This window comes from Danio rerio, chromosome 5, assembly GCF_049306965.1.
Source record: "Danio rerio strain Tuebingen ecotype United States chromosome 5, GRCz12tu, whole genome shotgun sequence".
Classification (NCBI taxonomy): Eukaryota; Metazoa; Chordata; class Actinopteri; order Cypriniformes; family Danionidae; genus Danio; species Danio rerio.
The window spans coordinates 26844277-26858954 of NC_133180.1; the positions used below are offsets into that span (position 1 = coordinate 26844277).

Genomic DNA, 14678 nt, shown 5'->3' on the forward strand with positions numbered 1-14678 from the left:
TCCAGTCCATATCAAAAGTTTATTTCATATATTAAAAGTTGGAGAGAAAAAAAATCTTAAATTAAACCTTTATAAGAAATGGTACAACTGTTTAATAATATTCACCCAATATTCACAAATTCAGAGACTTTTCAAACATTATTTTTCCTTTCTTATGAACTCCAGCATTCTAAATCGCAAGATAAAACTCATACACTCGTTTTGATAAACATTTACAGCAGAAGCAGATCACAGCTCTGTATTTTTTTGCTGGTCATAGTATCTGTGCAGCCAGGCCTTCAGCAGCGGCAAGTTCTTGTCCATCCAGCGAATGTTCTCTTCAATGTTCTCCACGGCCTGCTGAATGCACCTCAGTTCTGCTCCAGTCTCAGGCTGCAGCAAACTGAAGAAATTACGAACCTGACAAAGTACAGAAACACACTCCATGTAAAAAACATTTTTATTTTAGACTTATAAAATCTCCTACTTACTACAGTAATTTGTTTTTTAAAATATGCAAAAATACCAACCTCAGCCAGCATTTCTCTGGTCGAATACTGGTTGGTCACTCCTACTACCATGTGCGCTATAGAGTGTGAGCCGAGGTCAAACCTGTAAACAACATTTTGAAGTCATGAAAGGGCTCAGAAATATACCACAATTATGTGTCTAATGAAATGCGCATCTCACTTCTTAATCAGGGAGTCCCAGTTAGCTTGTAAAAAGTCCCATGCATGTTTGTATGCTTTGGGATTTCTACTGACTGAGGTCACCACATACGGCAGATCCTGAGTCTTGATCAGCTCTCCTTCCAAACTCTGCTCCATCATCCTGACACAAACAAAAGCATGACACTAGTTATGTATTCCTCTCATCTTGAAGACAATAGAGCCACCATTTTAGTACAGGGTAGTGCTCCTTACAATTAAACACAGGTGCAGTGGAGGACTGTGGCCATCCAGAGCCAGAGATATACCCATATATATGCATACATCTATTATCGGGAGTGTTCCCAGTCGTCAACATGCAAATATTTTTTTTGTAATTATGAAAATAATAATTTTTCATCATATTACCGCAAGGCTTGAAGCTTTCCCGTGGCTCTCAGCACACTTGTCACTGCTACCAAGGTGAAGGGTATGCAAACACGCGAAGGCAACGCAAGACTATACGCGAATGCTTGACGCAGAAGTATAAATCAGCCTTCATGGCGGATGGCTGCTTCTCAGTCAGGGCTGTCTATGCTAATGAGGGAGAGATCATCTATAATGGGTGTGGCTTTCCTTCTCTGATGACATGTACAAAAGGACAATGTCAATCAAAGTGTATCTGCAGACTGTTTTAATCAAGTGTCATTATAAAAATAGAATGAATTAATTTGAACCATTAGAGGCTGGATATATTTACACATTGTTGTCACACAACTGTTTAAACCCATAATAAAAGTTATTTTTACATGATAGACATAAGATAACTAACAGGTGCCGTGTTTTAGAGATGTTTAGACAACAAAATACCAATGTTTTACCCAGAAGAGGAATAACACTGAAAAAACATTTGCTACAGTCCCATTGTCAGTTTTTGTGAAACAAAAATGTTCAAAATGATGTGTGTCATACTTTAAAGAAATGTTCTTAAACCTTAACATTAAAAAATAAATATTAACATTTGAAACCCGTGCCTAACAAATATCCGAATGTCTCACCATTTGAGCTTGTGATCGAGTGGGCTGGTCATGAGCGCCTGCTTAATTCTGCTCTTCATCGAGACGTACATGGACTCCTTGTACTTCTCAAACAGGAAATCCCAGCCATCCTCAGTCCGGGCGCCAACAGAAAACACAGCCATAGTAACGTCATTAGGAAGACTAGAGAATGAAAAGATTAACTAATTAATTTCTCATTCATTTTCATCCGAAATTAATTGCTTTTGTTTGAACTTTTCAGTGTAGTGTGTTCATTGTTTAAAAAGGCGTTTGAGAAGATGAACCTCTGACCTCATGTTTCCATCCGAGTCCCTCCAGAGGTTGAAGAGCTGTGTGGCGTTGCTGACGCAGGGTGGATGTCCGCGCACACAGCCGAACAGCAGCAGGTAACTGCGCAGCATCCTCTCAGACACAGAGCCTTCATCTGTCCACAACTGCTGCTCGATCAGCTTCTGGAACAGCTGCAGGATGTAGCCCTGAGGAAAACTGCAAGCGTCAACAACATCTACAGCGCTGGGGCATTTTATACAATGGTCAAATTAAATTGCATAATAACAGGGATAATAAATTCTTGTAACGCACATCCTCAAGTTTCATGAAAATCTGTTAGACTCTTCTTAAAACTTTTTTTTTTTTTTAAATGGGGAGTGTTGTCTATGTACAAAAAGATGCAAACTAATAATTACTAAAAAGTGACAACATGATAATGTATATTGCTACAAAATACTTCTACTTCAAATACTGTTTTTAAGACCCCCCCCTCTTATGTTTTCAACACTAACAATGAGACGCCAAATAAACACCAGTTAATAATGTTCTAAGGCATTTTTGATTAAATAAAGGCAGACTAGGCATGAGCAGTAAAAGGCATCTGCCATAAACCTTTTAAAAATATACAACACTTTGTTTGAAAAAGATTCATTTTACAACTTCTTTATCCTAAAGTTAAACAGCTGAGCTTTACCAATATTGAACAGTCGATCTCTGGATCTGGCAGGAGAACTTTTAGCTTAGCTTAGCATAAATAATTTAATCTGATTAGACCAATAGCATCTCACTCAAAAAATTTAAAAACTAATTGACAAATTTCTGTAGTTACATCGTGTACTAAACCCGGTTTTACCGAAATTGCTATTTTCAAGCTGTAAATAAAGAAATTATCAAAACTTTTTTTTTTTTTTTTTTTTTTTTGAGCGAGATGCTTATGGTCTAATCCAATCATTTAAGCTAAGCTTAGCTAAAAGTGCTCCCACTACCGCCAGACCTAGAGATGACTAAATGTATTAAAAAGTGTGTTCCTTTAAAGCACAGGTGTCAATTCCAGTTCCTGGAGGGCTGGAGCTCTGCACAGTTTTGTTTCAACCCTAATTAAACACACCTGATCAAACTAATTAAGGTCTTTAGGCTTGTTTGAGACCTACAGGTAAGTGTGTTGAAGCAGGGTTGGAACCAAACTGTGCAGAGCTATGGTCCTCCAGAAACTGGATTTAACACCTGTGCTTTAAAGGGATAGTTCATCCAAAGCTGAAAATTATGTTACTTTCTCTGTTCTGTTGAACACAAAAGATGATCTATTTTGAAGAATCCTGTAACTACACTACCTGACAAAGGTCTTGTCGTTGATCTCAGTTTTAAGAGTAACTAATAATTACTTGACTTCTAGTTGATCATTTGGAAAAGTGGCAGAAGGTAGATGATTTCAATGAATCATCTGTTGAACATCTCAATCATCACAAATAGTACAGACTTATTGTAACTCACATGAACGCAAGATTCTCACAGAAATCAGTCAAGTTTGGTGATGAAAAAACATGATTTAGGGGTTACATTCAGTATTGGTAAATGTGAGAGACCTGCAGAGTGGATGGCAACATCATCAGCCTGAGTTATCAAGACATTTGTGCTGCCCATTATATTACAAACCACAGAAGTGGGGAAATTCTTCAGCTGGATAGCACTCCTCATAATTTAGCCTCCACATCAAAGTTGCTGAAAGCAAAAAAGGCCAAGGTGCTCCAGGATTGGCCAGCCCAGTCTGGAAACTTGAACATTATTGAGCATGTCTGGGGTAAGATGAAGGAGGAGGCATTGAAGATGAATCCAAAGAATCTTGATGAACTCTGGAAGTCCTGCAAGAAGGCTTTCTTTGCAATTCCAGATGATTTTATTAATAAATTATTTGAGTCATTGCAGAGATGTATGGATGCAGTCCACCAAGCTCATGGGAGTCATACACAATATTAATTCTTTTACCACTGCACCATGACTTTATATTCTAGACTGTACATTATTTCTGTTAAATGAAAATACTTTTGTCTAAGCAAAGTCAGACCACACTGTCCGTATTAAAAATCAAGGCTTGATCATATTTTATTTTGGTAAAATAAGCGTAATCTGCTTTTTATATAAGCCACTTCTGATACCAAATGATCAACTAGAAGTCAAGTTATTATTTGTTGTTCCTAAAACCAGGACTTTTGTCAGGTAGTGTATTGACTTTGATGGTATTTTTTTTCCAGCTATTGATGGTTACCGGTTTTCAACTTTCTTCAAAATATCTTCGTTTTGTGTAAATAAACTCATAAAAGGTTGGAACTACTTGAGGGTGAGTACATTTTCATTTTTGGGTGAACTATGGGTTACTTTGACACCACAGAGACTTTGCTACACAACTTTTACATTTCAGAAGCAAATTCAAACCAAAACTAAGCTGATCGAATGATGAAGCCTCAAGAATCATGGATTCCCAATCACTGACCTTCATCTGGTTCTCCAGCTCCACCATGTCTCTCTTCTCCATCAGTTTGTAGAGAGGCACAAGCTCATTGAAGCCCTGAGTCACTGGCATTATCTCTGTTTCTTTGCTTAAATACAAGGTCAGATCCAAAGCCTTATCCAGAGGAAGTTTGCCAACACTGTCCACAACACAAAAAGGAAGTGTGGACTGATTACTTTCCATTCTCTTTGTATGAGCTACATTGTGTTTTATCTGCTTGTTAGATTTCTGAAACATTGTATTTTGTGTCCAATGAGAGTGGACATGTGGATGCCTGAGGACTGACCTGACCAGCTGGAAGGCGTTGTTGATCAGACTGGCACGGTCGTTGCTGCTGAGCGCAGTGTGATTGTGTTTGAGCAGCGTAATGAGGTCATCCCAGCCTGAGCCCTCATAGTGCACAATGTAATATCCACTCATGTCCACATTAAACTTGATCCAGTCCACCTCCTCCGGCAGATACAGCACATCTGTGATCACAGTGTACAACAGATCTGTTAGAACTCGGTGCTACACTGAGAGAATTTTCAGCCGCACTGACATTTCCACTGTGCTGTTATTAAAAAAGTTTCTTTATTGGTATTGACGGTTCTGTGAAAAAAAATTAATATTCATACAATCTTTATATTCCCCAAAGACTCTTTGTAGTGGAAAATTATTAAAATATGAAAATATCATTTTGAACGAAATGTTGTTCTTCTAACAGAAATTAAATTCTTCTAAAACCCCAAATTGTTTTCCTATGGCAATCATGTGAAAAAGTTGTCCTCAGGAATCTTTATTCTTGAGTAAAAAATCATTTTGGTTTCCCCAAGAAAACATTTTCTTCTTTGATTTCTTCTTTTTTAATTAGTGTGAAGCATTTTTGTTAGCGTTTTTTACTGTAGTAACATTTTGTGTAGGCAGCACAAGGGCGCAGTGGATAGCATGATCGCCTCACAGCAAGAAGGTTGCTGGTTCGAGCCCCGGCTAGGTCATTTGGCATTTCTGTGTGGAGTTTTCATGTTCTCCCCCTGTTAGAGTGGGTTTCCTCCGGGTGCTTCGGTTTCCCCCACAGTCTAAAGATGTGGTATAGATGAAATTAATAAGCTTAATTGTCCGTATGTTTGTGAAAGAGTGTGTGTGGGTGTTTCCCAGTGATGGGTTGCAGCTGGAAGGGCATCCACTGCGTAAAACATAAGCTGGATAAGTTGACAGTTCATTCCGCTATGGCGACCACTGATTAATAAAGGGACTAAAGGCCGGCTCACACTGCAATTTTTTTTATAATCCTGAACGACTGTAGCATGTCAGACTGCACAAACATGGCTTCCATGTCACACTGTAAGATCTCAGCTGTCATAAAGTCAGAACGACAACAAAGATGCACAAAACACCAAAGAAAACACCCCTGGAGTTTTCATCCATCCCTGACACTTTCACTATCCCACGTTCTAAAATGATTCCTCACAGCAAACATAAACAATCTGTAGCGGCAATTTTCCACACGGTGAGTCTCAATAATAAAATCAGGAAGAAGAAAAAGTTTCCCCGCGGTCAGCGGTCATTTGAATTGTTGTATGGATTGCTTCAATTAGTTCTTGGATATACGCTTATGACAGCTGTTGTTACACGGCAGGAAAGTGTCTGAAATCAGAACTTCAAAAGAAAAATCTCATCTCAACTGACACGAAGCAGCTGTCAGTGAACATGTCAAACCAACGATCAAAGATCACAGATTTCAGCCTAGGATTTTAAGAATCTTTTGGGAATCGTTTAAGAATCTTTTTTCCCAAATTGGTTTCAGATGATAATATCGTGGCTGAAATCTCACAGTGTGAGCAGGGCTTTTGCCGAAAAAAAAAGAATAAATTGAATGAAAATTTTATGTAAAATACAAGTGCTGCGGCTGTTTAAGGTTCTTTATAGGACCACAGACTGCAATAAAGCACATATCATCATTACAAAACAAAGCTATTTTAACAAATACCTGTTTTGGTCTTTAGCAGAAAGCGGTGCACTGTTGTTGAGTCACTGGTAATATAAGTCAATGGCACCTGCCACAGGAAGCTATAACCAGCAAAATAACAACAATTAAATATATAAAAAAGGAAAATTAAGAGTGAAAATTACAAAGAAAAAAAAAACAGTAAAAAGTTGTAAGTACATTTTCCGCAACAAGGTAATTGTAAGTCATTTTTAGGAGCTTACAACTTGTAGTGACATTAGAGATAGTGACTGGTGATGCCATGCGGGCATGATGGACAAGTGTTTGTGAGAGATTTTACCTTGTAAATTATTTATTTATGGCCACTTACAAAGATATAAGTTTAAAACGTTGTGTGTGGAAAAAAAGTCAAAACTTGTGAGTGATTAAGATTGAAGTATTTGAGAATCATTATTCACTGCTGTCCTACAGTTTTAATATTTTCACCACACATCTTATTTCAACCAGAGATGCATCTTAACTGTGAGTGCATTTTTATCAATATAAACCTTAAGTTTATATTTAAGGCTTAAAACAAAGTAAAAACCTGGATGTTTGTGATAGGTCGTCACTCTTGAGGTAACGTTCTTGACTCAGCCTGACTTCCCGCCCTTTGACAGCTATGGTAATGAGAGGAAAGCCCTCCTGCAATGTCCACGTCTCCATCATAGCCTTAACATCCAGCTCATCCTCAGAGTGCCATTTCTAAAAGATATAGGATCACAGAAATGCATCATTACACCATTGAAAAAACACAGTAGAGTTTTAAGATTATTGATGTAACAGTAACTTACAGAAGCTCCAGTGTTTGAGGCTGAATGCCGACAGGACTCATCACCCTTCAGTCGGCCCTCATCCAGACCATCGGAATCACAAACCTACATCAGGTATTCAAACCTGTTAACACTCACTACACACAGATTTCATCATAAATTGTATGACATTTTGATCCTGTACTCTCAGGTGGATCTCCTGGCAGTTGGCAGGAAATGGAAATTTTAATAGACTTTTCTCCATATTTTAAAGCATGTCTAAGTTAAATGGCTTCTCAAACAAGATTGAATGTAGGTTCGCACTTGATTTTTTTTCTCAGATTGTACAAGAAGCACTGCATTAAATGACATTTTTCTCCGCCACGTCTTTGTAATATGAGCATTTATTTTACCCCAGTAAATCCAATGGAGCTTCTGTGCTAACCTGCCAATTCTGACGGACGCGTGTGAATAAACGGCTTTTTGTCTTGTTTTACACTTGAGCAACTAAATGAACGCCAAAGTTTATTTATTGAATGTATTTTAATTACATTACAACATTGATGCTGTAAAAGGAACCGTAAAAACTGGGAAAAAATTCACAAGAACAGGTCACCGGAAGTTTATCAGTATGGGAAAACACTAGTTTGGCATATACCTTTTTTATATTGTCGTCTACTGATATCTAGCCAATAAACTAGACCCTGTTTACACTAACATGTTTTAGCTTTAAAACAGCATTTTAGAATGAAAATGATTAGTGTCCACATTAGCTTTTCACCCAGCATTTAGGAGAAAACCCCAATCAGATAGACAAATGTCTGCAGCGCCGCCCCAGATGTCTCCGTTTTACCCCATCAACACTGAGACGGAGCAGCAGCGTTTTTAGAATGAAAACGGCCTCTCCAACGATCTGTTTTCGGGACTCAAAAACTCTGGCGTAGTGTGGACGGATAGAGTAAACGTAGCAAAACTTGTGCGTTTTAGAACTAAAACGTAGTAGCGTAAACGGGGCCTAGATAATCTGAAGACGACAGCAGAAAGTCAGGACAGCAGAGAAGATTAAAGGTGCCTCCTGCACACCCTACAAGATCTCTACATCTCCCAAGTGTGGAAAAGGGCTCAGAAAATCAGAGTACCCCTCACACCCAGCTCACTTTCTCATTGAATTTTTGTCAGCACAACAGAGCACTAAGCACCAAAACAGTCAGACACATGAACAGTTTTTTTTCCAAGACCATTTCCCATGTGAAACAACTTTAATTATCTGATATGAACATTGCACTCAACACAGGAAATTAATTAGTTTTCTTTTTAAAAATGCTATCGTTATTTATTCATGTCTTATGTTTGCACTGTGTGTACTTTTTGTACACTTTGTACAGGAAGCTTTAACCTATAACTGAGACAAATTCCTTGTGTGAGCAAGCACTAAATCTGATTATAAGAAATACTGTAATAGTTAAAAAAATTTTTTTTTATTGACAATATAGTAGGAATGTATGAAACACGAGTAACTTTCCAAGTCATTTACAAAACAAGCATTTTTTTGTGTATTGGTCAATGTAGCAAACTAGCTTGACCAAGTTGAACTGCATGCAAAATCTAAAGCAAAATCCTCAATTGCACGAATGAAAATGTCTAAGATTTCAAGATTAAATCAACAGTAGGAGTGTGCAATCTGTACTCACATTGGTCAGACTTTCCCACAGGTTACTATTGACTGTGTTCTGGTAGCTGTAGTGTTTTAGATACTTCACAATGCCCAACTTAAATATCTTTGGGGTCAGAAACTCTCTCAGCATGTTCAGAATACAAGCCCCCTGAAATGACAGTCACATTTTATTACAAGTTTTACTAGCAAGAAAAATGTGATTCAGTCAAAGTTTCATTATGCACCTTGTCATAGGAAACATCATCGAACATTTCCTGTATCTGAGCAGGGTTCTCCACTGGTGTGGACACTGGATGAGAAGAGCTTAAAGAGTCTACTTCCATGGCCTCGAAACACTTTCCTAGGAAATAATCCTCCTGTGGCACGAAAAAGATTGAAGTTTCATAGTAACATATTTGAATCCAGCACATGCTCAGGGCTTTTAAGACTGGAGTGTCAATTTAAAACTGAAAAATCAAAAGCTAAAATGTCTTCTGGTGTTTTTCATAAACTTACAACTTGCAGTTCAGGATTGGTGATGTTAACAGACACAAACTCCATGAACTTGGCAAAACCTTCGTTCAGCCACAGATCATTCCACCACTGCATGGTCACCAGATTACCAAACCACTGACAAGAACAAACATAAAAAGCATTTACTTATTAGTCACAGCAATACATATCAATCATAATCTAAAGAATGCAGATCTTTAATTTCATTAGTTCACCTGATGGGCCAGTTCATGAGCGATGATCATTGTGATTCCAAGCTTGTCAGAAGCAGAAGACTTGTGCGGGTCAAAAAGAAGGGCAGATTCCCGATAAGTGGTCAGACCCCAGTTCTCCATCGCTCCAGACTGAAAGTCTGGGATGGCGGCGAGATCTACAAAGCAGATTATATAAACACTGAATTCCTCCTTTGCATGTTTAATGGTTGGTTTTTCTGAAAATGAAAATAATGTCAGCATTCTGTAATGCCGAGTTCAGACTGCATGATTTTCAAACTAGTCGTGTCACAGATGTTTTCACACTGCATGACTATCTGGGATAGCGTTTCGTCGCTGCTTTGTTTACAATGCAAGATGGTTCGGCGACATGGACATTCACATTGCATGGCTTTACTATAGGGAGAATCGCAGACAACTTCGTCCAAACTACGTCTCACAGCCAAAAACATGTAGTATATCTTTTGTTATTAACTACATAATGAGAAAGAAGCCTTTAATGGGGTAGAACATGTACATGTTTGCTCACCTGGGTTTAAAGGGAATTAGCCATTTCTCCTCAACTTAAGTTGATAATAAACTAATTCCTTTCTGTATGAAACGTCAAACAGACACGGTTGCTCTTGAGTTGAGTCCTGTCAAACCTCCACTAGTTTTTCCTCCATTTCGTGGGTCCAAATAAACCGAAAAAGAGCGCTTTTAACTTCTCCCCCAGCCTCCCGCTGGCCTGCAGCAGGTATACACACACGCACACACAAGTGAAAGCTGCTCTCTCATTGGCAGTAGGCGATGGCTGATGTTATTTTCAGTCAAAACTCAATTCACACGGCATGATTTGAATCGCCGACAGCTCCAGATATTTAGCACGCCAAACATCTCACAGGCATCGGCGACTCATCTGCGATTCTCTCAGATCGCGTCTTTGATCGTTCATACTGTGTGATTGTCACTCACGTGCACGAGCAGCGATTTGCCTGTGATTTCAGGCATTTGTCGGCGATTTCTCAAAACCTGTCGGCGAGCCAAAATCGGGGCTAAAATCACGCAGTCTGAACTAGGCATAAGACTTGTATTAATCTTTGGAACATAAATTAATTAATGAAATATGATTTCATTCTTTTCATTGACAAATTGTTTACTAAAACATTTTAAAACTTTTAGAATGAAAAGAAATTATTTCCCTTTTATTTCCATATAAAGTTTGATCCGTGTGCATAAAACTCAACTACACTTGCTTAATGCACATAAACAAACCTCAAACGAAACCAAATTTGAAAGGTGTTAATGAATGTTTATATGTGAATAAAATTAACACTTTATGCATAAAGAAGTTCTGTTTCTTTAGAAGACTTTAAGATTAAACTTCTTGATTTAAATGGATTCAGTTTATAATCATTTTAAGAGCACGTTAAAATGTTAGAAGTACTAATGAAAGGACAAAGAGTTCTTGTTTGTGCTACACAAATGAATGAATGTAATATGGGCTTGGAACAACATGATTGTGAGTAAAGTAGACATAAAAGTCTAATATAAAAAGTAGACAACGTAAAGTATGTCCATGTGCAACTAACCCTGTTTGGGAAGAGGGTAAGGTATGTCAAAGTAGTCATCATAGAAGTCAAGCAACTTCACTGCAGCATCCAGAGCAAACTCGGCCTGGTCAATCTTCTCTGGCACAGCATACACTGAAATCTGAATTCACATCAAATAAGTGATATAGGCACCACAAATATGTTTGCAGTACAAGCAGGGCTTTATAATTAACTAAGTGATTAAAATAATTTGAGATGGATCAGTTTCTAACCTGGACTCCATGCTGACTTGTCTTGCTGATAGAGAGAAAGTCAGAGACAATGTAGGCCACCAGGTATGTGCTCATTTTTACGCTCACATCAAACTGATCCTCAAACAGGCCGTTTTTCAGCTCCAATGTTCTCAGCTGGATAGAAAAGAATAGGCTTAACAGAAGAATCCAAGTCTTCCCATGGCAGATTAATAGTTTATATCACACTATGATTTATTCAGGCTTTAGATAGAAAAGAGTTGAACTGATCAATAGTGATTCTATGGATATTACAGCACCTTAGGCATATTAGAGAGGGCAATGTGTTTTGCTTCTCTGCGAATCTGCACTGAAAAGTTTGCTTTGAAGGCAGGTTCATCAAAACAGGGAAAGGCGGCACGGGCACTGGTCGCCTCAAACTGTGTGGAAGCCACAACCCTGAAGAACAAGAAAATACAGATATCAGTTTATATAAAATGCAGCCGCTTCAGAATCATTTGGAGAGATGCTGGCTAAATCATAACTGAGGTTTCTCACCTGACATCTCCTTTACTGGTGCGGTATGTGCTTTTGTAAAATCCATGAAAGCTCTCAGAGAGGTTGGCAGCAAAATGCAGTTCTACTGAGTATACATGGCCTCTCTTTAACAGTGCTTTATCAGATACAAGTGCAATCTGCTGGAAGTATGGGTACTCTAGCACCTTTAGGGGCTGCTGCTGAGCTATATTTGCATCTAACAGTCTTGCACTTGAGATTTGAAGATTCTTGCTGTGCAATATGATAGTCTTGGTGTCTTGAAGCACCTCAATTTGAATCTGTACTGATCCAGTAAAATCTAAACTTGTGAGGTTAGGATGGATAAGGAGATTGTAATGAAGGGGAGATATCGTGTCTGGAAGTCTCATTTTGTTCCATGGGAATGGCTCTCCACTGCTTGAAATGGGAAATGAAGTGGGCTCTGGAGTGACAGCAGCCCAAAGGTGAATAGGCAGAACTATGAGGTTCAATAGCACAGGAAGGCGAGTCATGGTTGCCATGTAGCCTACTGCTTAGCAGCTCTGTGAAAGTGACAAAAATAGAGCATTTTAAACTCTGAAGTACAATACAAGATAATGAGTTAAAAATAAGGATAAACACATTTCTCTTTATGACTTATGTTTTCTCCTTGTTCTAAAACTAAAATAAAAGAAGCGTCAAACACAATGACACTGATTGATTCAACCAGAAGTCTTATTTCCGTGAATTGGTTCCTTTCAAATATATTTTCGTTACCACGTAATCATAAACCGTCCCAAACTTCCCAAAATATATGTTTTTGGTCGATTATGTTTTATTAATCATGTTTATCTGTTACATTTTAAATATCTGCTGTCATTCAAAAAGTCTAACTTAAATTAGCTGCAGACTCTTCTCAGAAATATAAATACCTGTTTGTTTCGTCGGCACGTTACTATAAGTTAATATAAACGCGTGTTCTTGTATCACTCGATTACAGTTCATTCGAAATGCTGTAGTAAATGCTAAACGCTATGAGCTCAACCTTATGTTAAGTATTACCAGTCAAAAACTCGGCTTGTTTAAGACGGCGGACACGTTAGCCATTATCATTTGGAACGAGACATTATATCGTTTGATCAAATTCGTCGTAACTTGTTCTATATTAGGAAACGGAGAGGTCTGTGTGATAAACACTGCGCGTGCCGTGCAATACGGAAAACCTAACGTCACCTGCTCTGAATTGTCACGTGTACGAGGCACAATTCAGATGTATCTTTATATTTCATAATACTTACGATTATGAACTACGACTTTGAATTAATGTCCTCGATCTGTTCAGAAAACGAGGCCAGTTATGATGCAGCTGAGCACGAATGTGAAAGTGAAAATATAATTCTTTAAGATTTGCATGATGGGAAGTCTGGGAAGTTTTTTTTTAAATTAAAGGCGCTATGCCAGCTGGGTAATTCGTATTAAACGAGGCAATTTAACAGGGCAATGAAAAAATAAATGCAGTAAATCAGTATGTGAGGTTGCATATGAGCTGGTAGGTGACATACACAAAGGCGCATGTTGCCAGATCCTCTCAGTTTGAGCGAAAGACACCGAAAACCGAAAATAGACACATTTTGATGTAAGTAAATAAGTTATTAACATTCAAAGTATTTGATAAAAACAAATTTCCCATAAGTTATTGAGAAAATGATATCCCTTATACATTTTGGATACGTTATTATTCATAGAAAATATATTTTCTATAATAGAAAAAAAAATAATAAAAACAATAATAAGACCTGAACATCCATAGAAAGTTCTGAGTATTGTTTATTTCTGTATCGGTTTGACTTTTTCATGCTAGTCATGAATTGTGTGTCTATGTGTTTAGAAACTCTTCATGCATTCACAATAAATGGTATTAAAATTTACATATACAGCTTAAGTGTGGCAGGAGTTAAAGTCCAACCTGACATTTCACTAAAATCATTAATGTGTAAACTTTATGGTTTAGGTAAATCCTTCTTATCAGGTAGGAATTTTGGATGAGCAGTCAGAATGACAAAACACTTACCTACATGCATATGGTCATAACATTTTCACATTTCATTTCATAACATTTCATTCACACCCTCCTCTCGCCACGGGCATTAATAGAGGAGGATAGAGCTGGTTGAACACATTAAGAGCTCTGACATCTTAACGTTATGCTTAAGGAGGTGCTATTGGGTGTTCTAGGAGGAGCAGCAGCTCTTACTGTAGGAATTCTACTGGGACACTTCGCCATTGAAAAGGGCAGTTCAGCACCAGAGTGGGTCCGGGATGCATCTCAAGATGTGGATGAAAGTATCATTAAGAAATTCCTTGCAGAACTGGACACCAATGAAATTAAAGAGAACCTCAGGTGAAGTATTAATACTGAGGCACATGACAGAATGATTAAATGAGCTTTGCAAGACCATTTCAGTAAATGGCGAACATTTCTATGTGATCTGTTTGTGGCTGTTTAATTTCCAGCTGAATTGAAAATTTACTTTTGTCTTTTGTGCAAAGGGAGCTGACTAAGGTTCCCCACATGGCCACCACCCCTGGAGATGAAGCAACTGTTGCGTTTATGCTGAAAAGGTGGCAAGACCCCAAAACAGGCTTGGACAGTGCATGGAGGGAGGACTACAAGGTGTATCTGTCATTTCCAAACAAGGATAATCCTAACAAAGTCTCTGTTGGTAAGAAATTGGTTAGAGAGTGGTGCAGTGGGTAGTGCTGTCTCCTCACAGCAAGAAGGTCGCTGGTTCAAGCTTCGGCTGGGTCAGTTGGCATTTCTGTATGGAGTTTGCATGTTCTCC

At 38.2% G+C, this 14678-nt stretch overlaps 2 protein-coding genes across 8 annotated transcripts in view; one reads left to right on the plus strand and one right to left on the minus strand.

Annotated features, from left to right (window-relative positions):
* On the minus strand, window positions 1–13248 carry erap1b (endoplasmic reticulum aminopeptidase 1b). 5 transcript variants are annotated; one of them, XM_005171800.6, is made up of 19 exons: window positions 13134–13248; window positions 11878–12398; window positions 11640–11778; window positions 11362–11496; window positions 11129–11249; window positions 9561–9715; window positions 9349–9462; window positions 9078–9209; window positions 8870–9001; window positions 7221–7304; window positions 6974–7131; window positions 6430–6509; window positions 4747–4930; window positions 4443–4599; window positions 1976–2160; window positions 1685–1846; window positions 670–810; window positions 510–591; window positions 1–399 (listed from the first exon to the last, which is right to left on the minus strand). In XM_005171800.6, the coding sequence occupies exons 2-19, from the start codon at window positions 12375–12377 to the stop codon at window positions 229–231; spliced, it is 2832 nt and encodes a 943-aa protein (XP_005171857.1). In that variant the 5' UTR covers window positions 12378–12398; window positions 13134–13248; the 3' UTR covers window positions 1–228. The 5 variants fall into 5 exon arrangements, with proteins under 5 accessions (XP_005171857.1, XP_073806055.1, XP_073806054.1 ...); XM_073949954.1 differs by having other exon boundaries at window positions 13069–13248; XM_073949953.1 differs by lacking the exon at window positions 13134–13248 and adding an exon at window positions 12898–13089.
* naaladl1 (N-acetylated alpha-linked acidic dipeptidase like 1) overlaps window positions 12619–14678 on the plus strand; it is a 15501-nt gene continuing 13441 nt past the window's right edge. The window contains exons 1-3 of one of the 3 annotated variants that reach the window (XM_073949550.1): window positions 12619–13471; window positions 14049–14236; window positions 14386–14558. In XM_073949550.1, coding sequence (XP_073805651.1) covers window positions 14408–14558 — 151 coding nt within the window. In that variant the 5' untranslated portion in view covers window positions 12619–13471; window positions 14049–14236; window positions 14386–14407. Of the gene's footprint in view, window positions 13472–13955; window positions 14237–14385; window positions 14559–14678 lie in introns of those variants that run through there. The other 2 variants (XM_073949551.1, NM_001098190.1) reach the window with 2 other exon arrangements.